At 46.2% G+C, this 27,703-nt stretch overlaps 1 protein-coding gene across 2 annotated transcripts; it reads right to left on the bottom strand.

Moving 5' to 3' along the window:
* Positions 1 to 763: 763 nt before the first annotated feature.
* TM6SF1 (transmembrane 6 superfamily member 1) lies at positions 764 to 27,703 on the bottom strand. Of its 2 annotated transcripts, XM_083712838.1 has the most exons (10): positions 27,213 to 27,703; positions 20,747 to 20,850; positions 18,615 to 18,712; positions 15,834 to 15,937; positions 15,304 to 15,386; positions 13,475 to 13,596; positions 8,837 to 8,941; positions 7,148 to 7,240; positions 5,915 to 6,034; positions 764 to 1,334 (listed from the first exon to the last, which is right to left on the bottom strand). In XM_083712838.1, exons 1-10 carry the CDS (start codon positions 27,302 to 27,304, stop codon positions 1,143 to 1,145), a joined length of 1,113 nt encoding a protein of 370 aa, XP_083568964.1. In that variant the 5' UTR covers positions 27,305 to 27,703; the 3' UTR covers positions 764 to 1,142. The 2 variants fall into 2 exon arrangements, with proteins under 2 accessions (XP_083568964.1, XP_083568965.1); XM_083712839.1 differs by lacking the exon at positions 20,747 to 20,850 and having other exon boundaries at positions 27,213 to 27,680.

The raw sequence follows: 27,703 nt of genomic DNA, 5'->3' as shown, positions 1-27,703 counted from the left end.
GGAGGGCAACAGGCAACTATTAATATAGGATTTGTAGACTTTCTGGCAGCAGGTTTTTTTCACTTTCACTATACCGAAGCAGAGATATATGGACTTCTGCAACCTGGTACAATTTGCACTGCAACAATACGCTCCAGCTCCACCATTGTGCAAAAGAGCCCGAGATGTGCTAAAGAGTGACCAAAGGGGCCAGAGATTTCCATGCCAAATAAGTTTCAGTTCACCAATTACTCGTGTTAAATTCAACGGTGAATAAAAATGTCAGAGAACAGAAACGGAAGCAAAAATTGCCAATGTTTGCTCATGCATTCATGTGCAAACTGGAAATCAGTCCAGCAAATGTGATCAGTAGTCACTGCTGTTGATGCTGCAAAACTATACATAATTGATTATCTCACACCCCCCCCCCCAAAAAAAATAAAACCTGCACTGTGATTCCTTCACTTTGAAATGAATGGGGTGGAATAATGTAATGATGATATAACTTGTGTAAGTTACATGACTTTCCCATAGTGGAAATCAATAGAAACAACATAGCTGTTGGCATAAGATGAACTGCAGTGGAACAGAAACTGTGCTGCATATGAGGATGAAACAGTGGAACTACAGACGATGCCTTCTTACATCCCTTGTGATGAACTATCTTGATTTTAACTTCTAACTCCTATCCAGACAGTGTCCTTATGATGTAAGCTGCCTTGAGAGAGTTCTGCTCTTAAAGGCAGCCTATTTGTAAATAAATAAAAATACCATGAAAGCAAGCTTTCAAGAAGCGCTACGAAAGACAGAAGTAGTCTTTTATTTCCTGCAACAGTACATAACACCGAGCTGACGTGTCTTTGCAGACAAGCCTTGTAGAGTTGCAAAGGAGTAGCTGTGTCCAGTCTTTTTGCACCAAAAACAGCGAAGAGTCATGTGGCACCTTAAAGACTTCACAGATTTATTATGGCATAAGCTTTTGATGACTGCAGTCAACCTGGTCAGATGTAAAATGGACTGCGGCTGAAATGGACTGTGGTCCATGAAAACCTCTACCTTAATAAATGTGTTAAGCCTTCCAGGTATTGCAAGACCCTTCCTTGCTCTCTGAGTTTGTAACAGCAGTCCAGTTTCACAAAAGTGAAGACGTCACTCCAGTCTTCCTACTCAGTCTTGTCTTCTGGCTTGGCCTTTAAGAAAAATTCTGGGCTGTGGACACACCTATAAGCCAACAGCTGAGGAATGACTCCATATGTTATATTGAGTAGCAGAAACCACATATTTCCTTCTTCGGGGACTCTGTAGATGTAAGGTGTTCTAGCATGTAGAGAAGCCCCAATGTGTGAAAACTGAGCCTGTGGATATAGAGAGAAGAGTAAGGATGAGGCATAGCTTTGAATGGGCATATCAACGATGTTCTCTCCAGAGTATTTAAAAGGCAACTGCTGGGAAGAGAGAAACCACAGAAAATTGCCTCCCTTTCCCTGTAGCAATAGAAACTTCTGCTTGATCAAAAGCCATTCTGTGACCAAATCGGCATGCATTGGATTTTACCCAAATAAGCCATTTCCTGAAGAGCCAGTTCCTGTAGAAATAAGCCAGTTCCTGTAAAAAGCCTGGTTTGCTTCCTTTTTCAGCTAGCACACACAGAGCTTCCCCTATTAGAAGAGGGAAAGAGGGAACACCCCTTTCTAAGATGTAATTCCCCACCTATGGTTTTTGCGTATACAGTACAGTGGTACCTCGGGTTAAGAACTTAATTTGTTCCGGAGGTCCGTTCTTAACCTGAAACTGTTCTTAACCTGAAGCACCACTTTAGCTAATGGGGCCTCCCACTGCCGTCACACGATTTCTGTTCTCATCTTGAAGTAAAATTCTTAACCTGAGGTACTATTTCTGGGTTAGCGGAGTCTGTAACCTGAAGCGTCTGTAACCTGAGGTACCACTGTAGTACCTCACATTACGTTACCCTCTGGTTACGTAAATTTCAGGATGCAAACACAGCAAACCTGGAAGCATTTGTCCAGGTTTCAGCATGCACAGAAGCGCTCTATCGCGCCGCATGCATGTGCAGAACAAGCACCTCCAATAGCGAAAACCTTAGGATCCAAATGGAGCTCTGGAACGGATCCCGATCGAAACTGGAGATACCACTGTACTTGTATTAGGACTGATTAGAAACTTTTTAAAAATAGCTGCCGCACAGTTAATCACAGCTACTTTTTATTTGGTTAGTAAGGATTCAAACTGATTCATCCGCCTGATTAACTGATTCAATATTGCAGCCGTAAATTGAACATCTTGGTCCCCCCCCCCAAACCTCTACTATCTCTACTTGGGGGAATGTGAACAGTTCCCCCTCACTGGGTGCCAAGCTGATGGGGTGCTGCAAGATCCCATAGCTATGATGTAGCAGAACAGAAGGCAAGAGGTGGAGGGGCACCAAATTTTGGTCTGGCACAGGGCACCGCTGAAATTTGAAAGACCAAAGTCCGCCGCTGCTCCACTATTGAAGAATAGAGAATCCCCTAGTTTCTTCTGCCTTGTATACAACAGACTTGAGATTTAGAATAGGGTACTGAGAAATTATAAGGGACGCAGGTGGCGCTGTGGGTTAAGCCACAGAGCCTAGGACTTGCTGATCAGAAGGTCGGTGGTTCGAATCCCTGCGACGGGGTGAGCTCTCGTTGCTTGGTCCCTGGCTCCTGCCAACCTAGCAGTTTGAAAGCATGTCAAAGTGCAAGTAGATAAATAGGTACCGCTCCGGCGGAAAGGTAAATGGCATTTCCGTGCGCTGCTCTGGTTCACCAGAAGCAGCTTAGTCATGCTGGCCACATGACCTGGAATAAAGTAATAAAGTGAGGTGAGCGCCACAACCCCAGAGTCGGCCACGACTGGACCTAATGGTCAGGGGTCCCTTTACCTTTTTTACTGAGAGATGATAAAATAAATTTTAATGTCAAAGGTCAAGGCGCTACTTTGCCAGAGTATGTGACACAGGATAAAGTATTCAGTATTTTGACAACTCTCAATAACCACTTCCAAAAGGTTTCTAGTTCTCAAGAAAGGTATGCAAGACTGGTGATTGGGGGCGGGGGGTGCTGTATCCAACTAAAGTTTACCCAGAGTAGATCCATTGAAATATGGACCTAAGTTAGTCATGTTTCCTAATCTCTCTGAGTACGGCTAGCATGCAATCTAGAGAGAGGTCACATAAGGTTGACAATGGCAGGGGGAAAGGCTTTAACATTACATAGCTTCCTGCTCAGCTTTCATCGCTAGCAGAAACAGAATGTTGCATGGATATGTAGATATGCACAAAGTTGCTACTCTCTTTAAGCCACAGAATTTGGCTTTTCTTCTTGTTTTTGATTTAAAAAACAACAACACCAAACCACAGCCAAAATCAAGCTCTACGCACAATGGGCACTTGAAACGCCATTTGGGTAATCAGAATCTTGGAGACATTCCACTTTCCTGACTTTTCCCTTCCTGACTTAACAATTAGGGTTCGCAGGCTTCCTGCTTTCAGCCTCGGCCCAAATCCTGTGTAACGCCACCAGAGTACTCAGGATCTGGCCCACCCTACTTTAAATGTCAGGGCAGACAGGAAAAGAGTGGTTTGTTTTTCCTTTTCTAGGGACTGAGCAGCAGGTTTTTGCTCCCTTGTCTGCATAGTAGGTGGGGGGGAGCTTTTGGGTAGACTCCCCTGGGACTGTTCTGGAGTGCAGAACAAATTTACATCTAAGGTTATGTACAGAGAAGAGATTGCTGAGCCAACGAATATTTTTAGCATAAACAAACATTTAAAGATAGAAGCAATAGCGGCGCACTCAGAATTGTGGCTTGTCTTTTGTCTCCCATCTGTTATCCCCTTTTGCAAGTGACAGCTCATTTGCGTTTTAAAAAGCCCCATGCCCCAAATTTATGAGCTTTTAATTTTCTGCTTTTGCAAGAGGGAGAGCTATGGGGTTCAGGCTGCACCAGAAGCTTCACATTTAAGGAAGAGATGAGCCAGTTCTGTTTACTGGGTGTTGCCAAGCGTTGGGTCTGTGTCGCGTGAAGTCATAGGGAGAAAGGTCAGAGGAGGACAGTGGAGCTGGAAAAGACGCTTAAACGCTCTGTACCTTTTGAGAAAATGTGTGTCTGCTGTCAATAACATGTGGCCTTCTGCAGCCTCCCTGCCTGTCTGGCCCTTCTACATCTGAAAAAGCCCCATGCGAAGACTTCTCTAGATATCTCCCCCTGGGCTTTTATTGAAAGGAAGGCTGTCCACCAAGCACCCAAGACCTGCATGTTACCGTATTTTTCACTCCATAAGACGCACGTTTTTCCTCTTAAAATCTAAGGGGAAATGTCTGTGCGTCTTATGGAGCGAATGTGTGGGCCCTGGGGCTGGGGGGAGGAACCCGGGTTTCCCCGCCAGCCCTGACAAGCTCTGGGAGCAGCGGGAAGATGCGCGCAGCCTTTCACTGCTCCCCGACCTGCTTTTTGGGGGTGGGGAAAACCCAGGCTTCCCCCGCCATCCCCACAAGCCCTGGGGAGGCTCTGCGCGCCTATCCCTGGCTTTTGCGGGGGGTGGGGGAAGGGACAGAGCAAGGCTCTCTCACTTCACCCACCTCCCGCAAAAGCCCCCAAGAGCTGCGCTCCCTTTAAAGAGCTGCACGGAGTGTCTGTGTAGCTCTTGGGCGCTTTTCCCCGAGGAGGGAGAAGGGCAGCCCATCACTCCTCGGGAGAAAGCCTGCAAGTGCCGCGCACACGCTCCACGTGGCTAATGAAAGGGAGCGCTGAGCAGAGCCTGGGATGCATTCAGGCTCTGCTCAGCACTCCCTTTAAATAATATTCTTTTTCTTGAATCCCCCCCCCCCAAAAAAAGTAGGTGCGCCTTATGGTCAGTTGCGCCTTATGGAGCGAAAAATACGTAACTGTTTTTGTTTTTAAGAGAAGTTCTTCTTCTTGCATTATTTTTTTAAAAACCCTCACTCATCTATTAAAAGAGAATTTGAAAAAAGGAAAAGCCATGCTCAGGGTTATAGAACAAGGGATGTTTTCTTTTCTATCTTCTTTACTCCAATAAATCAGCAGAGACTATGGGCCACAATGTCACCGAGCTCAGAACATTATGTCCTTTGCACAGCAACAAGTGCATGATGAAGATGTTTTAATGTGCATAATACAGACAGGAGAAATGAATATATTTGTGTGAATGATGATGGGAGGGGGAAAGTAAGCTTTGAAGTTCTAGTCGGAAAGGTTTGGGCAAAGTTCGCTGATCAAACAGGGATGAGCAACATGATATTAATTTTGTGCTTCTGGCTATTATTCTGAGAATTCTGGTTTCCATTTTAAGAAGAAGAAAATTCTAGTCTTCCTGAAGACTGCAGATTCGGTTTGAAAACAGGATTGCAAATATGGTGAAAATGATTGGAGGGAAGGGATTAGAAGCTCATATTCAGTATGGCTTTCCAACTCTCCAAAGCCTTCGGGGCACCAATTGTCTGGCTGCACAGCGGCTCTCACAGTTGGTCATCCACTACATCAGGGGTCAGCAACCTAAGGCCCATAGGCCACAAGCAGCCCATGGGGGTTGTTTAATTGGCCCATGGACTCCCGCCGCCCGCTCAGTCAGCTCCTGTACGCTGCACTAAACCGGCGTGAAGCAGAGCGGGGACCGCCTTCTATGATGCTGGCTAGCTTCCCATTGGCTGCAGGAAGCTCCTGCAGCCAATGGGAAGCTGCGCACACCTCCTCCGTTCTGGAAGGAGCACCGGAAATAGCGTTTGCACATGCGTGCGCACGCACTCCGGCCCACCACGGTGTCTGCGGGACTGTGAACCGGCCCAAGCCACAAAAACTTTGCTGAGCCCTGCACTATATAATATTTAAATTCTGCTGCACAGTAATAATGAGAAATCCAGATCTGTAAGAAATATACCTGGGCTAGTCCTCCAGCATGTATAAGGGTTAAATCAGGCATCCAGGTGCATCCAGGAACGAGCAAACCATACAGTGAGATTATATAGTATGGTACAGAGTAGAACAGGTATGCCAGCATCTGTGCATTAGAAGAAAAGGCAACAATAGTTCATTTATTTAGCAAGATCTCTAAATCTTACTGCTTAGTCGTAAAACTCTAAGCAGCATACATAAGAAATGAATAACAAAACATTGCTAAAATCCACAAAAGAGTTTAAAAAGCAAGTGTATGTAAGATTGCTTCCAACGAAACGGATAAAAATCTGTACAACTTTTAAAACAAACATACTACATTGCATGTCCAGGTAGGCTTGCCAAAATAAAAAAGCTTTCAGCAGGCATCTAAAACATTATTACAATGATGGTGATGAAGAAGGTTATACCAATCTTCCTCTCACAGGAGCCCAGGCTGACAGATGCACTTTTGTATGGTGTTTTCATTTACATATTCACTGTATACACACATCGTTCTGGTATTTGCATTTGTTCTACACATTACTTGGCTGGAGAACTGCACTGCAAAATTCAGAGAAGTGCAAATTTCGGGGTTCATGTGTTGTTTCAGAAAGTCCAGGTTTGGTAGCCTCACCTTAAACTGAATCAAAGTCTCCCCAATTCCTACATGGCCCCAAGTTATTATGAAAAAGTAAGAAAAACTTCTTTTTTTCCCTACACCATGCATAATTTTACACCCCTCTATTTTGTCCCCTCTTATTCGCCTTCTCTCTAAACTGAAAAGTTCAGAAGTGAGGATTAGCTTCCATGTAGAGAGGCAGCCTGCCTCTTTGAGTACTAGATGCTGGAAACAAGAGGGGATGACTACTTCATCCTGTCTCATTTGTTAGCTTCTCTTATGTTGAAAACAGAAAGCTGGACTAGCCTGAGTCAGCAAAGTGGTTCTTAAGAACTTAAATCTCCTTCAGTTCAGCACTGACCAAAGGAAACAAGCAGGCCCAACCTCTGACTATAAGGGGCTAAACTCCCTGAAACCAGTAAAGACTTTTCGAAAGGGAACAGGTCATAAATTTGACTAGAAAAATAAAGGTAGGGGCCAGAAAGCGAGTCCTAGTTACAATAACCTTCTCTCTCTCTCTCTCTCTCTCTCTCTCTCTCACACACACACACACACACACACACACACCCCAAGAGCGGCCCAGTCAGTGTGCATAGTTTCTTATTTTGGAACGTGTACCTGAAGTTTTGGATAGGCAACAGGATCCTTGATATACGGCTCATGAAGTTGGCTGTATAGTCGGCAAAGTTCAGCTGGGCAATCCAAGGCAACCTAAAGAGAAATCCCATTGACATTAGGTAAAAAAGGTAAAAGGTAAAGGACCAAGCATGACTAAACCACTTCTGGTGCAATGGAACACCACGACGGAAGCCAGAGTGCACAGAAACACCATTCACCTTCCTGCCGCAGGGGTACCTCAGGTTAAGTACTTAATTCGTTCCAGAGGTCCGTACTTAACCTGAAACTCTTCTTAACCTGAAGCACCACTTTAGCTAATGGGCCTCCTGTGCTGCCGTGCCGCCGGAGCACGATTTCTGTTCTCATCCTGAAGCAAAGTTCTTAACCTGAAGCACTATTTCTGGGTTAGCGGAGTCTGTAACCTGAAGCGTATGTAACCTGAGGTACCACTGTACCTGGGGGTCTCAGGGCAGTTCACAGAATAAAATCAAGATACCTAATAAAAAATACCTAATAAAAATAAAAACAGCAACCCAATACCCTTCCCCCCAAAAAAAACACATTTTAAAAGGGCATAGGCGTGCACTGGTGTGCTTTCAAACTGCTAGGTTGGCAGGAGCTGGGACAGAGCAACAGGAGCTCACCCCGTCGTGGGGATTCGAACCGCCGACCTTCTGAGCGGCAAGCCCAAGAGGCTCAGTGGTTTAGACCACAGCACTACCCGCAAAGTTTGGCCGGGCAATCCAAGGCAACCTAAAGAGAAATCCCACTGACATTACGCTAGTGCAGCTGCATGAATAGAGAGACTTGGCTATGACTCGTAGAAACATAAGGAAACTGCCTTACGTAAAGCCCCATTTAGCGTACTGCTGACTGCACTGGTTGGCAGCGACTCTCCAGGGTTTCAGGCAAGTGATATACGCGGCCCGACCTGGAGATGCTGGGGACTGAACCAGGGACCTTCCAGATGGAAAGCAGATGCTCTACCACTGAAATACAGCCCTTTCCCAAAACTGCTTGCAGGCCAAATCTAACCTCTGCCATGAACTCAGTAGGTGGCCTGAGGCCTATTTGGGTTCAGCCTTGGTGCCTCCGTCTGCAACATGGAGGGTGATGTGCAGGACCAAAATGTTGCACAATAATGAGCAAGCTTTTGAGTTCTCCAGGACCGTTCGCTAGGCTGGGTGTTAAGCAAAGAAGGCAGAGGAGGGGGCAAGATGGATAGGTGGTAATGCCATAAAGTCAGCAATGGCATCAGTCCTAAGATTACTGTGTGAGAAGAGGGGAGAGACTTAACAGATCAGGCCAGGCGCTGCCAAGCTTTTTGAAACAATGGGCACATTTGCAAACTGAATAAACTGTTCTTGTGGGCACCACACACACAAAGCTATGTATACATCAAGGAACACACAACCATACATGGGCACACAATCTCTCCCTCCACCATTAGGCTGGAAAAGGGGGTTTGGGGTTTTTCCCCCAAGCCTAGTTACTGTGGGGTAGGGGACTTACCTTCCAGATTCTGGGGGTAAAGAAATGGGGTGGGGTGTAGACTCTCACTCCTTGGTTTCCATGACTGTATAGCATCCCCCTTTTCCATATTCTTTATATGTATATTTTCTAAACTAAACAGGTGACACCAATAAGCTTTCTTTCACACACCCACACCAAACCAACCAGCTAACTTACCAGGCCCCTAAAAAGGCAAAATCCAGTTGCAAAGACGAAATATACAGCCAACAGGAAATCTAGAGGTCTTCTCAGAAGTCTCTTCTGCTGAACTTCCCGAATCACCTGCAATATGATTTCCAGAGGGGTCACTAACAATTCTATGGAACAACATGCAAAAATTTCAAAGTCATATAAACTGGCCCAATAAACACCTTAAGACTTCTGTCCCGAGGTAAACAAGAGAACTACAAGGACAGAACTTAAAATTTCTAATTTAATCAAATGCAAGGTAAAGACACCCACACCTACACAAACATATACAAGAGGAACCAATTAAACAGCCACTGGCCTTGGCCACAGTGCCCTCCCCACACAAAAAATAGATACCAACTGGAATAATGGTGGTAGCATCACAATTTCTGGGAGAGTTTCATTATTCATTCAATCAATCAATCAATCTTATTTTTATTATCTTGCCCTTCCTGCTGAAGGAATTCAGGGCAGCAAACATCAAAGCACTAAAGCAATAAAATTTAGAAAACAACTGCATATATTTAAAACTATTTAAAAATAATCTAACAACATCTAAAAAAAAACCCTGCACACCCTCCCAAACAGCTACTACTCTCAAGCTTATTGTGGCCAGTATTTACCAACCACCTGACTGTGGAACTGCAAGATTCCCCAGATGGGCGGGGTATAAATATTATTATTATTATTATTATTAGTCAGGGGAGTTGAGACGGGAGAGACGAGGCTCTTTCAAAAGAAAAGTCATTTGAAAATGAGAGAAACGCGGCCCGGCAGGGACAATTATACCAGCAGAGACTGAGGAAAACCATTTTTGTGTTGAGCAGCATGTTGCTGTGTAAACAAAGAGTTTGCTTATAACTTGGCAGCAAGTTATCCAGGGCCCAGAGAAAAAAAGCCCTCACTGAAATACGTTTGTAGCATAAACACAGAGGAAGAACGCAAGATTTATGAGGGGGGAAGTTGGCTACCGGTGACCAGTTCCTTATTTGCACAAAAGGGCTGAGAGACAACTCACATCTGAGAGCTGAAAAAAGAACCGACCTTTGTATGTTACCCATCCCCAAAATGAGCTACGGTCTACCTCATTATCATCTATCTCCAAGGGAAGGGAACTGTTCCCTTCAAGATTCATAACAGGACCCTCCAAACCAAACCAAACCAAACCAAACCAAACCAAACCAAACCAAACCGTCATGTTCATGCAAAGCTCATAAATGCAGAAGCAAGGAAGCTTTTGCCATCAGCTCTCAGTTGGTCTGAGAGGACCACTGTCACTGCATTTTATATCGTTCATTGGTTTAAGTATTTTTAAACTGCAAACCGCCTAGGGCGCCTTGAAGGCATGGAAATGCAACCAAGAAATATGAACAAACGTACAAAGGAGGTTACCAAGTCCGCCATCCCGACTATGTGAAATTGGATAAACTTGCCTAATTCCAGTCTTAGTTTCCCTGATTTGCACTGACAAAATTTATCTGGGGACTAGGCATTGCTAGCACACTTTGGCTGATTTCACTTTCCTGGCAGTTTTAACAGCCGCTATCACTACTCTCTTGGCTATTCTTGTCTTGCACAGAAGTCATAATTCATAGCGATAAATAAAGCATTCAGCTTTCCCACAGGAAAAGCAATTTCACTGTTGGGTTAAAAAAAAAGTTGCTCAGAATCAATGATGGGATTCTATATTTAGAGCCCTCCTGTGGACATGACTCTGAACTTTTGCTGATAATTGGCTAAAAAGCTCAATTTAATGCCGAGCGAAAACACATCCATCAAATCTGTTGAGAGAGCACATCTAGCAAGCCAACTTCCCAGGAGCAGTTTTAAAATCCACAATTCAGACCAGTGTCACTAGTCTTACTGTGGTGACGGAACAAAGAAGGTATTAACAGAGTGTTTATCTGAGAGACAAGGAAATAAATGTGTGGTAGATTATCCTGCCTGATTGTGAGGCAATAGACAAGAGGGGACCTGTCTCACCACTCTGTTCCATGTACAGGGGCTAACCACACAGAAAGATTATGATGTATTCATTGCTTTCTACCAAAAAAAATGTCTCCCACAGATTTATAAATATATAAAACTAGCAAACTCAAAGCCGGCACTTCTTGGGAATTCTAAAAAAACCCCACAAAATCTGTAGTTTTGAAATAGGTGGTTAAAATAAGCACATTTTTGAAAGGTTCAGTCTGCCATCTTGATTCAAAATGGCATCCGATTGTCTCAACAGAGACACAAACCTGCTCCTTGATCTCAGGAACCATCATGCAAGATTTGGTTACCGTCTCTTAAGAGGGGTCCAAATGCATAACAGACCGACAAGCAACTTTACAAAATATAGATAGTGAAGAGTTTCTGAATCTTCTAAAAACAAATACACGGAACAGAATGCCACACATAAAGGTATTTCACCAAACGACGACATGAAACTTTTAGAAGACATCTGAAGGCAGCCTTGTTTAGGGAAGCTTTTAATGTTTAATGTTTAATAGGTTATTGTATTTTAATATTCTGTTGGAAGCCGCCCAGAGTGGCTGGGAAAACCCAGCCAGATGGGTGGGGTATAAATAATAAATTATTATTATTATATTCTATGAAATGAGCAAATTCTGGCACACCACACAAAGAGGTGATCTCCACAAACAACCCATAAATCATACTGCAGTACAACTTTAAGTGGTTTTAATAAATAAATAAATAAATAAATAAGCCTGGACAAACAGGGTTTTTCTTATCCCGGCACCTAAAAGATGACGGTATTGGGACTAGATGCATTTCTGTGGGGACAGCATGAGGAGATGAGGAGCCAGCACAGAAAAGGCCCCTTCTCTCATTGCCACAGTCTGCCCCTCTCTCAGATGAGGCACACAGAAAAGGACCTCCGAATCCTGTTTCAACAATGGCAGCAGGATAGTATTCTCCAGCGCACCTGAGGCCAGCAGGCTAGCTTGGGGTGTATGACATGTCTGTGGCACACATAGCTCTGGTGTCCGATGGGGGGTGGGGAGGAGTAACTGAGGGGCATTCTTAAGAAGAAATGCTATGGGGAAGGCTGATACTGCTAACCCCCCACATCCGCCGCCTAAGGCCACTGCCTCATTCTGCCCAATGATTGGGCTAACCCAGCCCAGTAAATCGCAAACTTATTTTAAGTGTGTTTTAAAGTGCATTAAACACAGGTGTGACACTAGATGGCGATGGTGAGCTATGGCAAATTCAATATATTTCCCAAAACTTTTTTTTTTTAAGCATTTTCACAACGTTTTTTATATGTGTCTAGATTCCACCCAAGTGAAATCCTCTCCTTCCAATTGTGGCTCATTTGAGTGACGTCTGCCTGGTGCATGGTCAAATGGGACTCATCTGACGTAATTAAAAGAAGGCACCAGATGCAAAGGTTCACATGGCAAGGGACATTCAACCCCTTCCTAGCCCTTAGGCCTCTACCCCAGCCATGCCTCATCCCTGAAACAAGACCCATCAATAACACTGCTCCTTGCCCTGTTTAAGTGCTCTGACCTATAAGAAATTCATTCTTGAGCTGTGATCATCAGTGGCATAGCGAGGGTTGCCAGCACCCAGGGCCATGCGGAGAGGGGGTGGAAGGAAGCAAAACAGTTGGAGTATGTATAAGTATCGCAGCCACAGAGATAATAAAAAAGAGTTCTTCCATTTTCTGGAAGGTCACTTCCTGGTTTGCACGCAGAACCTGTTTTCAACAGAGCCCAGCAATGGAAGCATGTGGTTGTATTGAGGCAGCACCGGATGTTGAAATTTTGTGCCCCTAACAATTTTGTGCCTGAGGCAACCGCCCCTGTGCACACACCCCAACACTATGTCACTGGTGAAAATGCCTCTTGCTTGCCTGGAGAAATGCGTCTGTAGAAACCCTTGATTTTTGCAGGGTTGGAATGTGGCCTTCAGTACAATAGTGAAAAGTCACATCAGTTGTTTCCCCCACTTTCTGCCTCTGGCCTCACCCTCTGACAGCACATAGCCCCTGAAAAGTTGTATGTTGCCCATAGCTGTCAAGTGTCCCTTATTTGGCGGGACAGTCCCTTATCCCAGTGCCATGTCCCGCTGCTGTCCCTTATTGATGATGTCCCTTAAATAAGCTACTGAAGGTAATGGGGCCCTTTCTATGTCCAGCTGTCCTTTGTCAACAACAAATTGTTGCTTTTTTGTGTTGAATATATGCTATATGGTAATTTATGGACCTAATAGGTATCTAAAGCCATTTGCACGCAACAAAATATGTATTTTATCAAAGTAATTGTTGATCCCTTATTTTGGCTGCTGATCCCTTATTTTTGAGGCTGCTGGTCCCTTATTTTCAAATCTGTAAGTTGACAGCTATAATGTTGCCCTCAGGCTGGAAAAGGTTCCTCACCCTTGATTTTAAGTATAGTACAGGGGGAGGGATTCATCTTCACCCCAGGGCAAGTACAAAATCTGGAATACAAAGGCCAGCGAAAGGGAGCCATGTCAAATATTGCTTTTGCAACCTAGGCGGGATATATTGTTTCTCAGCCCTATGTCAGATATCATTTTGACATTCATCAGATTTTGCCTCAGCATGTTCTTATCATTGAAACAACAAACACATTCATACATAAATATTACCTTGGCTGGACAGTCACCAATCACGGGAGGCTGATTATAGATTTTGAAACCAGCCCATATTGGGAGACAGATAAATGGGATACTTAATAAAGATGCAGGGCAAATTTTGGTTCCAAACTTGCCTGCAAGAAACAACACACAAAAATTAAAAATTATGACCTTCAATAAAGCATTTTACACCATGAGCCTAGGCATGTTTACCAAGAAATATACGCCACATGTGCAATCCTGTGCACATGTAAGTAAAGGTAAAGAGACCCCTGACCATTTGGTCCAGTCTTGACCGACTCTGGGGTTGCGGCGCTCATCTCGCTTTATTGGTCAAGGGAGCCGGCGTACAGCTTCCGGGTCATGTGGCCAGCATGACTAAGCCGCTTCTGGTGAACCAGAGCAATACACAGAAATGCCGTTTACCTTCCCGCCGGAGTGGTACCTATTTATCTACTTGCACTTTGACATGCTTTCGAACTGCTAGGTTGGCAGGAGCAGGGACTGAGCAACGGGAACTCACCCCGCCGCGGGGATTCGAACCACCGACCTTCTGATCAGGAAGTCCTAGGCTCTGTGGTTTAACCCACAGCGCCACCCGCGTCCCATCCTGTGCACATGTACCTGGAGGTAAATCTCATTCAACTTAAGAACCTCTTGCACATTGGATGTTCTTGGGACTCCAAGTCCCATCAACTCTAGCCAGCATGGCCAGTGGTCAGGAATGATGGGAATTGGAGTTCAGCACCACAGCTTCCCATTACCACGTTAAATCTCTTCCATAGAATGCTTGCACCAACGCAGACCAAACAAAGTGCCAAGCCTACAAGGCCTTCTTTCTGCACCTTGTTGACCTCTGAGCTTTGATCATAACAGGCCAATGCTTTCTTCCATGCTCAATTAACATTGCACCTAATGCTTGATCGACCTGTTCAGCATGTAGCTCACGCCTTCGCTGAAGCACCTCATCATCTTTGCCTGCAAGTTTACACACATCTCTCTCGATACAATCTTCTACACTGCAGCATTTTCTGCTGTCACACATACAAATGACTTGCTGCTGGGAAACAGAGGCTATATCTTTAAATGATCTTGAGCAAGCATTACTTTTTCCCAGGAGCTGTGTTCCCAGGAGTGCAAAGGCTGCTCTGTGTAGAGCAGTTTGAAAACATCTGAACAACCCTAAGTGAATTTTGTTTCAAGGCTGAAGTGCTAATGGAAAAAGAAAGGCAAGATTCCCACCATGAACACCTTGGATATGCAAAATAAAATGCCAAGTGTTGTGTAAAAAAGGTAAAGGGACCCCTGACCCTTAGGTCCAGTCGTGACCAACTATGGGGTTGCGGCGCTCATCTCGCTTTATTGGCCAAGGGAGCTGACGTACAGCTTCCGGGTCATGTGGCCAGCATGACTAAGCCGCTTCTGGCGAACCAGAGCAGCACACGGAAACGCTGTTTACCTTCCCGCCAGAGTGGTACCTATTTATCTACTTGTACTTGATGTGCTTTCGAACTGCTAGGTTGGCAGGAGCAGGGACTGAGCAACGGGAGCTCACCCCGTCGTGGGGATTCGAACCGCCAACCTTCTGATCGGCAAGTCCTAGGCTCTGTGGTTTAACCCACAGCCCCACCCGCATCCCTAAGTGTTGTGTAGGCACAAATAAATGGTAGGGGTTTGAGTTTGGCTTCTGTTGACCATGTCCAGTTTTTCAGTTATTGCAACAGTACAGATACTCAACCAGAGACATTTTGGCTCTTGCATCTATTGCAAAATCAAAATTCTGACAGCAGGCCAACTGTGGCTCTCCACAAAGCAAAATGGACTAAGTGACATGTCCTTACCCACAATGTTTCCAGGCACAAAGACAATGACGCTCATCATGATGGACCCCAGCCAATATAAGCCAATAGTCCGATAACTTTCCCTGCAACAGAAATACCCGGTTTTCATACACCATCTTCACAACTGGAGGCACACGTTATTGTGACAAAATGGTGGAGTGGTTAGACAATCAGACAAGGACAGGGTTCAAATCCCCACTCAGCCACGAAGCTCACTGGGTGACCTTGGGCCAGTCACACACTCTCTCAGCCTAAACTACCTCACAGGGTTGTGAAGATAAAATGGCAAGATATGTATGCCACCTTGAGCTCTTTGAAGGAAAATTTAAAATATATAAATAAACAGGTGCCAAGATTAGAATTTTCAGGTTAAGGTTAAACTACTTCTTAAAAAAACAAACCCAAAAAGGCAAGGTCATTTTATGCTCAGTTTGTAGGTAAAGCTAAGTATACTGTGACGTGATTTTGAAAAGAGCCGTGAAAGGCAAATTGTGCCAGTCCTGCTGCCCACAACCATTAAATCAACTTACTCCCATGCAATAGCTGCCACCATCAAGAGATACATCAGATAATGAACAGAGCCATCCCAATAGCAGATCACGTGGCCGTAGGCCGTGTTCAGATAAGGTTCACCCTAAGGAAAACAAAAACACAGTGACAAATAAGATTAGACAGCATTTCTGTGGCAGCAAAAATAAAAAACAGTTTTGGAAAGGAACAAAGCTGGTAACATTAATCTAATCCTGATATGAGCACTCTTTCTAGAGGTCACATTTCAAGCGTCAGTGTAAGAAACCTGCTATCCGAGATCAACCATCACGAAAAGTGTGCCGCGTGAGGATCAAATCCAAATATACCAGACCAATCTGCAGGAAATTAACTGTCCTCAGCACAATTCAAAGTACTGTATTTTTCTGTGTATAACACACCCTCGGGTATAAGATGCCCCCTTTTTGGGGGGACTCCAAATTGAGAAAATGGGGGGATACACTATCTGTGTATAATACACTATCTTATACACTATCTGTGTATAAGATGACCCCCAATTTTTAACATAACTTTTAAAGGAAAAATCCTAGTCTTATACACGGAAAAGTACGGTATATTCTGCTGAGTTCAGTATCCTAGTAATAAACCAGCAGGGTGTGATATGGGAAATCTACAACTGGGATCACCTGTGTGTGTGCTTAAGAAGTGAGAATTAGGAAGAGGCCGGGGGTGACACTGGGTGGGGGATTAACTATTCTCCCCCAACACCCCCATGCCATTTTTGTAATTAATGTCCTGCCCAAAATAACCCTACCCCAATTATACCACTAAGCTTTCTGCTGGAAGGCAAATAACTTTTGAGCAAAGGTAATCTCAATCAGGGAAGTCTGTCTCTGATCTTTGGGGATGTTTTTCTAGCATTTCATGTCGTAATTTGTATTTAAACTGGTTTTTAGTTATTTATCATGAGCTACCCAGAGAACTTTGTGTAGCGGCAAGCAAATGCCGCAAACAAATTAATAGCTGTAAATGGCATAAAGTGGAACAGCGGGAAAAACATTTTGTCGATCCGGCAATGCTGTGGTCCTGATACAAGTTCAAACATTGCGTGTTTGCATGTTTTTCAAAACTGCTGTCACTCCTAAGCGTGGGTGTTCACACCACATCTCGCATGGCTCTAAGGCTGCAATCCTGAACCTGCTTCTGAGCCTGAAGTAGACGAGAAACAAGACAATTGTTAAAAAAAATAAAAGTAGCCATGCTGATCCTTGAGGAAAACAAAACCCAGAATCCAAAATAGGGCAATATCTCTAAAAGGAACGATGCAGCCATGTTGTGGCAACATGAGGCCGGATTTTAGTGTGTTGTGATATAAATGATTCATTATTTGTACTTGCGGTTCACCGCCTCTGGAATCTGCTGAAGGGCAACCAGCAATTCTTTCAAATACATAAATAAATATATCAGGATGAAGCTTCCTTCAGCAATCTGGAGTTGGGGGGTAGGGAAGCCTTTTCAGGTCAAGGAACACATTCCCTCCAGTATACCAGGGTACATTCCAGCCACGCAAAATAATCGAGACACGCGAGAGATATTTTCTGCTTTTCATCATGCAATGGCTTTTTCCACCTGCCTTGCCCTATTTTCCAGCCCTAGGAGCCATTCCCAGACCATAATAAGTTTTTTTAAAAAATAACACTATAAGTTGTGTGTCCTTGTTTCTCGATTTGATCCTTTCACATGGGTTTTTGTATGTCTTGCAGCAATTTATGCATTGTGACTTGCCGTTATTTTTATTAACAGTTTAATAATTATTTACGGTAATTTATAAGTGTAAGCTATGGGACGCGGGTGGCGCTGTGGGTTAAACCACAGAGCCTAGGACTTGCCGATCAGAAGGTCAGCGGTTCGAATCCCCGTGACGGGGTAAGCTCCCTTTGCTTGGTCCCTGCTCCTGCCAACCTAGCAGTTCGAAAGCACCTCAAAGTGCAAGTAGATAAATAGGTACCACTCCGGTGGGAAGGTAAACGGCGTTTCCATGCGCTGCTCTGGTTCGCCAGAAGCGGCTTGGTCATGCTGGCCACATGACCCAGAAGCTGTACGCCGGCTCCCTTGGCCAATAAAGCAAGATGAGTGTGCAACCCCAGAGTCGGCCACGACTGGACCTAATGGTCAGGGGTCCCTTTACCTTTACCTATAAGTTTAAGCTATTTATTATTTGCTGATAATTAATTTTACTTTTTACTATTATATTCTAATGGGTCATTGAAAATTGCTTTATTTGTTGTTTATTTTATAAGTTGTTTATTTTTAAGTTACTGTGACTTTTTGTATCGGATCAGATTGTTACGTGGGCGATCTTTGCCGTCTATTTTGGTGTGTACCGTAGTACAGAAAGGCGGTATACAAATTAAAAGTGAGATGAAATGGAATGAAGGGGAAATTCTAGCCAAGCAGAAGCACTTGAGGAGGGTGCAGAGCAGGAGCCAGGGAGGACTGTGGGCTGGGGAGATCCCTGAGGGCCAGACAGGGATGCCAGGAGGGCCACATCTGGCCTTGGGTTCACCACCTCTGCTCTGGAGCCTTGCAAGTAAAAAAAGAAAAGTCTTGGTTGTTGTGGAGGAACAGCACCCAAGCGCTGCCGAGAATGAAAATATCACAAAAGAGGAAGCAAGCTTTTAAGTCCTCCAGAACTCAGGGAGGATGTGGAGATTTTAGGAGGAACTAAACGCGGCCTTTGTTGGCGCCCATAAAGGCTCATGCAGCCTTCACCACCCTCCAGTCATCCGCCAAACGGCTCCTGCCTTGAGATCATCGCCTACCTCTTTCAAGTAATGGGTCATGAATCCATCGATGATTCCGTCATGCTCAAGCCCAATGATCAAGTTCACGATGCTGGTGAAAGCAAACACGGCATAGACTGCGGCAGTTCAAGAGGAGGAAGAGGAATATAAACACATTAATAACTTGTAAGAGTGTCTTTTTCCTAATGTCAAGCTCAGCTAGACAGCCAGGGTGGCATAAGCCAGGCTGGCCTTCCCCACTGTAAGCCTCAGACGCATACGCTCCCAACTCCTCCCCATGCCCTAATAATAATAATAATAATAATAATAATTTATCATTTATACCCCACCCATCTGGCTGGGTTTCCCCAGCCACTCTTAAAGTCAGAGAAGCTTTTGATCTTAAACTAACCACAGTTCCCTGTGATCAGGACTCAGGGACTGTTTGTTTGTCGGTTGGTTGGTTGGTTGGTTGGTTGGTTTACAGCACAGATGGAAAACCCATGGTCTTCCTGATGTCACAGCTCTCATAACTGGCCATGTTGGCTGGGGCTGATGAGAGTTGGAGTCCAACAAAAACATCTGAAGGGCCGCAAGTTCCCCATCCTTGCAACTATCTGAACCAGAGGTTTTCAAACTTTTTGAGTCCACAAAAGTACATTCTTTCTGTGGCACCCCTGTGGGGCTCAGGAGCCCAGTTATGGCACCCCTTGCCTGCAGAGCTGGCGGCCCCCATCCCTTTTCAAACACCCTCCCTTGTGGAGGGTTCCCTCAGCCTCCCCTACCCTCTCCTTGGGGCTGCCGCTGCCATGCCTGGTCTCTGAGCTGCCCCCCCCCCCCAGCCCCAAAGAGAGGTGCCCGCTCACACTGCCCCACAGAGGCCTAGGACTTGCCTGTCCATTCCCAACAGCAAGCGTTGGTGGACTGGCTGGCTGGGCTCCCTCACCCACTTGCTTGCTTAATCTGAGGCTGCCTCAGTTCTGGCAACCAGCACCCCCTGGCCAGCCCCAGAGGCACCATTCGCCTGTGGAGCTTATAGCTAGGGCTGCTGCAACAAACAGCTGTGCAAGCCTTTGGAAGGCGGAGATGCGAGAGGGCATCAGAGGAGGGGGAGAGGAAAGAGGAATGGAGACCAGTGTTGTCGCTGCAACCTAGGGTGCCACGGCACACTGGTTGAAAACCACTGATCTAAACAATTCAGGTCTTGAAACCACAGCCGGATTCTGCCTTAACCTCAAATCACAATTCCCCAACTTCAGACATCACAGGCTAGTGTGGTTAGCTTTAAAATCGAAACCAGAAGTTTTCATTCTCCTTCTTGTGGGCACAAAAAGAGAATGGCAGGGAGCACATAACCCCAAGGCTCAAGGCAATTTGTTCTTACAGTGGGAAACCATAATTTCTCATTAAACCAGGGGTCAGCAACCTTTTTCAGCCGTGGGCCGGTCCACCATCCCTCAGACCATGTGGTGGGCCGGGCTATATTTTGAAAAAAAATATGATCGAATTCCTATGCCCCACAAATAACCCAGAGGTGCATTTTAAATAAAAGCACACATTCTACTCATGTAAAAACACCAAGCAGGCTCCACAAATAATCCAAAAATGCATTTTAAATAAAAGGACACATTCTAGTCATGTAAAAATACGCTGATTCCCAGACCGTCCGCAGGACGGATTGAGAAGGCTAATGGGCCACATCCGGCCGCCGGGCCTTAAGGTTGCCTACCCCTGCATTAAAGGTGAAGGTACCCCTGCCTGTACGGGCCAGTCGTGTCTGACTCTAGGGTTGTGCGCCCATCTCACTTAAGAGGCTGGGGGCCAGCACTGTCCAGAGACACTTCCGGGTCACGTGGCCAGCGTGAGGAAGCTGCTCTGGCGAGCCAGCACCAGCGCAGCACACGGAAACGCCGTTTACCTTCCCGCTATAAAGCGATACCTATTTATCTACTTGCACTTAGGGGTGCTTTCGAACTGCTGGGTGGGCAGGAGCTGGGACCGAAAGATGGGAACTCACCCCGCCGCGGGGATTCGAACCGCCGACCATACGATCGGCAAGTCCTAGGCACTGAGGTTTTACCCACAGCGCCACCCGCGCCCCTGCATTAAACCTTAGTAAAAGCCACACTCTACCCTTAGAGATACTCCTGTTGCAGGGTACCGATACGTACCGTAGAACAATGGGTCTCGGGGCGGTTTTCGTTTCACCAGGAATCGGGCTGCTAGACCCACTAAGAACAGAATCAACAATCCAACTGCAACAGTGACCCAGGAGCTGCAGAGATTAAAACCAGGGGAGAAGTCTATCATCTCAATGGTTCCTCAACTGTATCAAGCAAATGGCATACTGCTGCACACAACTTGATCTCGGAGCATCAACTACCGAAACCAGATCATCCTCGTCTAAAGGGGGCATTGGTGGGTGACTAGCTGGTCGAAGGCATTCCACCTGTGCCTCCCTATCCAGAACTGGTTTGGCACCATTTTTCCAGGCAGAGGAACCACCTACTAGCAGTGTCTGTCTTCTCTGGATTGAGTTTCAGTTTATTGGACCTCATCCAGTCCAATACCGTAAACAGTCAGTAGCGAATAAACATCCCTGCAAGGCAGCTTAAGCATTGCTACTGATCTTCCCCAACACAAAATGCAAACACAACGAGCCCATGTTTGTCTTTTAAGCCCTAGAAACGAGGGCATTCTCTCCATTGTCAGGATTCAATCATATTACTGCTTTAACACATAATAACAAAGTAAGAAGCTGCTTTGAAGGTTTGCTTGATTTTGCATTCTTCCTTTCTGCAAATGCAGGTTAGCATTCTGTGGTTAAGAATTTCTCAGACCTCATTTGGAAACACACTTTGTATCTCACTTCCTTTTTTTTTTTTTTTTAATCACACAAGCAATCATGTCTTCAGAAAGGAGGGAGCAGCCTTATTCTGTTCGATTTAGTTGTTACATTTCACTGGCTTGGTCGCAAGCAAACATTTCGCTACATAATTACATAAGCTATAGTTTGTCAGCAGTGCACCAAACCATCATTAGCGCAAACCAAGCTTTGTAACGCTGTTTGGTCAGCTCATCGCAAGAAGTCGTTTGCAAATTGCAGATCCTTATGTACAGAATACCGTTTCAAAAGCGGATAGTTACGCAAAAACAAAACCCTTTCTGCTTTGAAGGAACAAGGAAATACGAGTATCTAACACAATCCGTCATGAAAACAGAGTGTGAGCCCTGCTACTTGACCCCATAGTCTTTAGCAAGAGAAACTATAAAACATCTGCCTTTGCTAACATTATTAGTCTTAGTCATGCATCAAAGTTCAGCAAGGAGGTAAAGGTAAAGGTAAATGTTCCCCTGATCATTAGATCCAGTCGTGGCCGACTCTGGGGTTGTGGCGCTCATCTCGCTTTACTGGCCGAGGGAGCCGGCATACAGCTTCCGGGTCATGTGACCAGCATGACTAAGCCACTTCTGGCGAACCAGAGCAGCGCACAGAAACGCTGTTTACCTTCCCGCCGGAGCGGTAGATATTGATCTACTTGCACTTTGACGTGCTTTCGAACTGCTAGGTTGGCAGGAGCAGAGACCGAACAACGGGAGCTCACCCCGTCGCGGGGATTCGAACCGCCGACCTTCTGATCGGCAAGTCCTAGGCTCTGTGGTTTAACCCTCAGCAAGGAGGGTGCCTGTCTAATCTCAGTTGGGAGGGGGTCCCACAGGCTCAGACCCCCTACAATGAATGCGTGGCTTCTGGTAGTTACGAGCTGTACATCTGAAGCACGAAGGACCACCTATAGAGACTCTCCCAATGGTCTTGGTGATCAGGCAGGGATATAAAGGATTAGGCTGAGGTTATCTGAGGTTAAAGAACATAGGAAGCTGCCTTATGCCAAAAGCAGACCATTAGTGCACCCAGCTCAATACTGCCCACACTGGCTGGCAGCAGCTCTGCAAACTTTCAAGCAAGGGTCGTTCCTAGCCCTACCTGGCGATGCCAGGATTTAAATCTTAAACCTTCTGCATGCAAAGAATGGGCTCTGTCACTGAGCTGTCTTCCTTTTCTAAATATAAAGAAAGATTCACATTCTCATGGCATGGAACACAGGGCTGATTTCAGTTAAATATTGGAACCTGCCTTATACCATGTCAGACCACTGCTTCCTCCTAGCTCAGCATTGTCTACCCTGACCTGACTGGCAATGGCTCCCCATATTTTTAGACAGAGAGCCTTTCACAGCCCTGCCTGGGGATGCCAGGATTTGAACCTGCGACCTCCTGCATGCGAAGCAGATTCTCTACCACTTAGCTACAGCCCTCCTTCCATAGCTTTCCAGCTCGGAAGGCCTTTGCCCTCAAAACATGCCATGGCACTGGCAGTTTTCTTTTGATAAATGAAACCCCTGGCTCTTCCTTTTGAGAAGGCAGCTGGTAGCTATTGTTGTTCCTCTCTCTCTACACACAATGTCCCTTGCAGGCAGCAGAGCGCAGCTTCTAAAAATACCAGCACAGATTATGCAAGCAGCCAATGGATCTCTCCGCCGCTTGCCCACTCGGCCCTCCTCTGGCGGCTCCACTGAAATTGATGTCCCTAATGCAAATGAATCTGTAATATCCAGGAAGGCTGAAAACATACAGTCAAGATGTTTTCACACAGAGAGGAAGCAGGCAAGAGGGATCAAATAGCTGTGCAGGAAAATAAACTGTGGAAGGAGGAAAAGGAGGGTTATTTTCCCTTAGAGGGTCTAAAAACACTGCATGCCTTTATGGCACAACCCTATGCTTATTTACTCAGCAGGGTTTAATGGGGCTCATTCCCAAGTAAGGTTGCAATATTTCACCCACTTTCCTGGGAATACTAACCACTTGGCTGCAATATTTCACCTACTTTCCTGGGAATACTCCCCACTTGTGATCCGCAGTAAGTGGCAGAAGGATACTGCCTCCAACAGTGGTGGTAGAACTTAGCCCCACTGAATTCAATGGGTCCTACTACTGAGTGTGTGTGTTCACGCATAGTGCTTTTTTTCTTAAAAAAAATGTTTAGGGGTACTCTCATTTTGGCTCAAGAAAATCACCATTTTATAGTTCAAATTGGGAAAAACAAATACAGTAAACGGACAAAAGTACAAAGATTCACAAAATGTTTAGGGGTATGCATACCCCCAGGGAAAAAAGCACTGGATACACACGTATCTATTTTATACATGTCTACTCAGAAGTAATCCCCACTGAATTCAGATGAACTTATTTCCAGGGAAGTGTATATAGAATTTCAGACTCACAGCAGAATTCTAAACATATCTACTCAGAAGTAAGCCCTACACAATTTGATGAGACTCACTCCCAGGTAAGTGGGGTTAGGATTGCTGCCTCCGTCATAATTTTGAAGTGGGTCAACAAGAATTACACACCAGTAAGAAAGGATGTTTTTTCAGCTGGGTACTGAGATCAGCTTCAGCTTCTTCTTCTCTGGGTTCAAAGAATATATTTCTTCCACATTTTAATTGTTAAAAAACATCGAGAACATTTCTCAATATGCGTTGGCAATAAAGGATATCGCCTTTTTAAAAATGCAGGTGCTTGTGATTGTTTTCGCAGATACCCGAGGCACCACTTAGCCTCCCTGCGTCATTAGCGCACATCTGAATTCAGTTAATGGAAGATCAAATGCAGGAAAGTAAGGTACTTTCAAACTTCCGACACAGGACTTTATGAGTTCACAGCCATTTCAACCAAAGACTATGGTGGGCCTTCAGTTAATGGCCAGGAATCGTGGATGACCTATAGTATCTGGTACGACAGCTACGACCACAGGCTTGTGCACATTCAGGCAGAAGGAGGTCTCATTCCATTCCATGGGGCCAACTCTTGGCTATGTTTGCAACAAAAGCCAAGGAAATCACTGGCTCAGGTCAGTGATAGGCCAAGTGATAGTCCAAGTTATGCCACCATCACTCAGCCTCTCATCTGCAATACAGTGGAACCTCGGGTTGCGGATGTAATCCGTGACGGAGGCACATCCGCAACCCGCAGCGTCCGTAACCTGCAGTGCTGCGTCTGTGCATGTGCGTGATGCGATTTGGCTCTTCTGCACATGCGCGAAGCATGATTTAGCACTTCTGCGCATACGGCGAAACCCGGAAGTAACCCTTTCCTGTACTTCCGGGTTTCCCTGAAAACACATAACCCGAAGTGTTTGTAACCCAACCCGAGGTACAACTGTATTGGGTAGTAATGAATGGCATCCATTTTGCAGACAGGAGGTCCCGGTTTCAGACTCCCACATCTCCAGGCAGAGCTGTCTGAAACCCCAGGGAGCCATTGCTATTTAGCGTGGAGATCTAGATGCAGCAATGGTTCCGATTCCTATGTTCTATGGCAATAATAATAATAATAATAATAAATTTATACCCCGGCCATCTGGCTGGGTTTCCCCAGCCACTCTGGGCAGCTCCCAACAGAATATTAAAAACATGATAAAATATCAAACATTAAAACTTCCCTAAACAGGACTGCCTTCAGATGTCTTCTAAAAGTCAGATAGTTGTTTATTTCCTTGACATCTGTTGGGAGGGCGTTCCACAGTGCGGGCGCCACTACCAAGAAGGCCCTCTGCCTGGTTCCCTGTAACCTCACTTTTCACAGGGAGGGAACCGCAAGAAGGCCGTCAGCGCTGGACCTCGGTGTCTGGGCTGGACGATGGGGGTGGAGATGCTCCTTCAGGTATACTGGGCCGAGGCTTTAAAGGTCAGCACCAACACTTTGAATTGTGCTAGGAAACGTACTGGGAGCCAATGTACCATATTTTTCACTCTATAAGACGCACCCGACCATAAGACGCACCTAGTTTTAGAGGAGGAGAACAAGAAAAAAAATATTCTCTCCCTCTCTGCGCAGCGCCCCTTCAGTGAAGCGGGAGGAGAAATGGAAAGGGCTTCGTTTCTCCTCCCGCTTCACTGAAGGGGCGCTGCGCAGCTTTCCCTTTCTGCACAGCGCCTCTCCAGAGAAGCGAAGTCAGAACAGCAAGAGGGATTGCTGCGCAGTGAAATCAGCGATCCCTCTTGCTGTTCTGGCTTCTGGGATAGCTGCACAGCCTGCATTCTCTTCATAAGATGCACACACATTTCCCCTTACTTTTTAGGAGGGAAAAGGTGTGTCTTATAGAGCGAAAAATACAGTAGGTCTTTCAGGACTGGTGTTATGTGGTGTCCATTTGTTAGCTAAGCATGGAGGGCAATAGGTCAGCAGCGGAGCCTCTTCTTTGCACATGGAAAGTCCTGGGTTCAATCTCTAGGTAGGGCTGGGAATGTCCTCTGGCTTAAGCCTTGGAGAGCTGTCAGTGAGGACAGTCCTGAGCTAGAGGGACCAGCAGTCTGATTCAGTATCGGGCAGCTTCCTCCCTTCCAACAGCTGTCCTCCCTTACAGCTTCATTAACACCCAACAAGTTCTGAACACTCAAAAAGCAGGTTAGGTGTGGGTAGGACTTCTCTGGGAGAAGCTGTTAAGGCTGCAACACTCCAGTTAATGCAAAGTTCTGCGCACCTTCACCACACTGGTGCGGGTGCCAGTGTAAAATTCTATGGCAACAGCACACTTGACCCAGGTGAATGTGTGATCACAAGGAACACATCAAGCACATTAACAATTCTAATGCACATTTAGATTTGGCTTCCTATAAACCCCTCAGCAGAATAATAATAAAAATGTGTTCCTAAGTGCAAACAGCAAAAAAAGAACGAAAGACATTTTACCGCGATACTCTCACGCATGTGGAATATGACCTCTTCACTCAATACATATATATTTTAGATGTACACACATAAGCTATTTTAGTGTACACCTAAACAGGTAAATGTGTACACCACACACATCGTATCATGCTGCTATGGTAATCAGGGAGCCAGGATTTGGCTGATTCACAGTGCAACCCTAGCCACATCTGCTAAGCCCTACAGAATGCCATGGGACTTGCTCCCAAGCCAAGGGAGTTGGAACTGCAGCCTTAATGACATTCTGAGTATGTGCTGCGTGATGTGCAAATGGGCATCTTAAAGGCACCAGCGATTCCTCTGTCATGCTACTCCATCTCTGACTCACGAATACAATGAGTGCTCAAAGAAACCTCAACTTACAATTGAAGCTGCTGGAAGTTTTGCATTCAAGTTTATACCTACCCTGATAGAAGCTAGGCAAGCCCATTCAGCCCGATCCCCTACACGCATTTACTCATAAGCAGGCGCTATCTGTTTGGGACAGAAAGCACGCAGCTGGATCGCTCAAGACATCCCAGCAAGTCCCAATACAGTTTCTCCATAGCAGGCAGAGGCTCTCAGCTTCCATTGCTTCTACAGATGGCAACTAGGTGGGTTGAGAGGGGGAAATGCACCCCCAAAAAACAAGCAGCTTTCTCTACCCCCGATCCCAATATATTCCTTTCTTTTCCGGAACTCTAGCCTGTGTGGAACAAAGTTCGCCTCTCCCCCTGCCATGAATAGGCTTCACCGCCCCTGCTCTGCCCGCGGCCACTATTCCCGGAGCTCTCTCCCGCTCCTCTGCCTCCCAGACCGCGTTCACACGTGCACGCAAACCCGCCACCAGAGCGCACGTGGGAACGCGACCGCCCCGCTCTCGCTCACCCGCCGCTGGCAGCCAAGGCGTTGAAGAGGTAAGTGACGGGAATGGCCGAGAGGGACAACACGAAGACGCCCGTGGCAGCCGAGGCGCTCATCCCGGGGCTCGCTCGCTCCTTTCCCCACCTCTCCCGGGGCGCCGCGCGGGGGACTCAGCGAGGCTCCGCGCCCGGCATCGCGCCCTGGTTCCGTGGGCTCCTCCGCGGCGCGCCGGGAAGCGCCATACGCGCCGGAGAGCTGCTGCCGAGGCGAAGTGGCGCCCAGCCAGCCGAGCCTAAGAGCGCCGCTGCTGCAGAAAAGGACTCCGCCCGCCGCGCAGCGCCGCCGAACGAGCACCCAGCGGACCTGCGCTCCAGCCCGCTTGCGCGCCGCTCATTCTGCGCAGCCCGCCCGCCCGCCGCCTTGGCGCTCGCCTCTTGTACTGCGCCGGGGCTGGGCTGCCGTCGGAGGGATCAGCCCGCGGCTGCCGCTCCGCCTCCTCCTCTGCACGCTTCGGC

The sequence above is a fragment of the Podarcis gaigeae genome, assembly GCF_964106915.1.
Source record: "Podarcis gaigeae genome assembly, chromosome: 14".
Lineage (NCBI taxonomy): Eukaryota > Metazoa > Chordata > Lepidosauria > Squamata > Lacertidae > Podarcis > Podarcis gaigeae.
The sequence above is the reverse complement of the archived record's forward strand: the minus strand, read 5'-3'. Positions and strand labels throughout refer to the sequence as shown.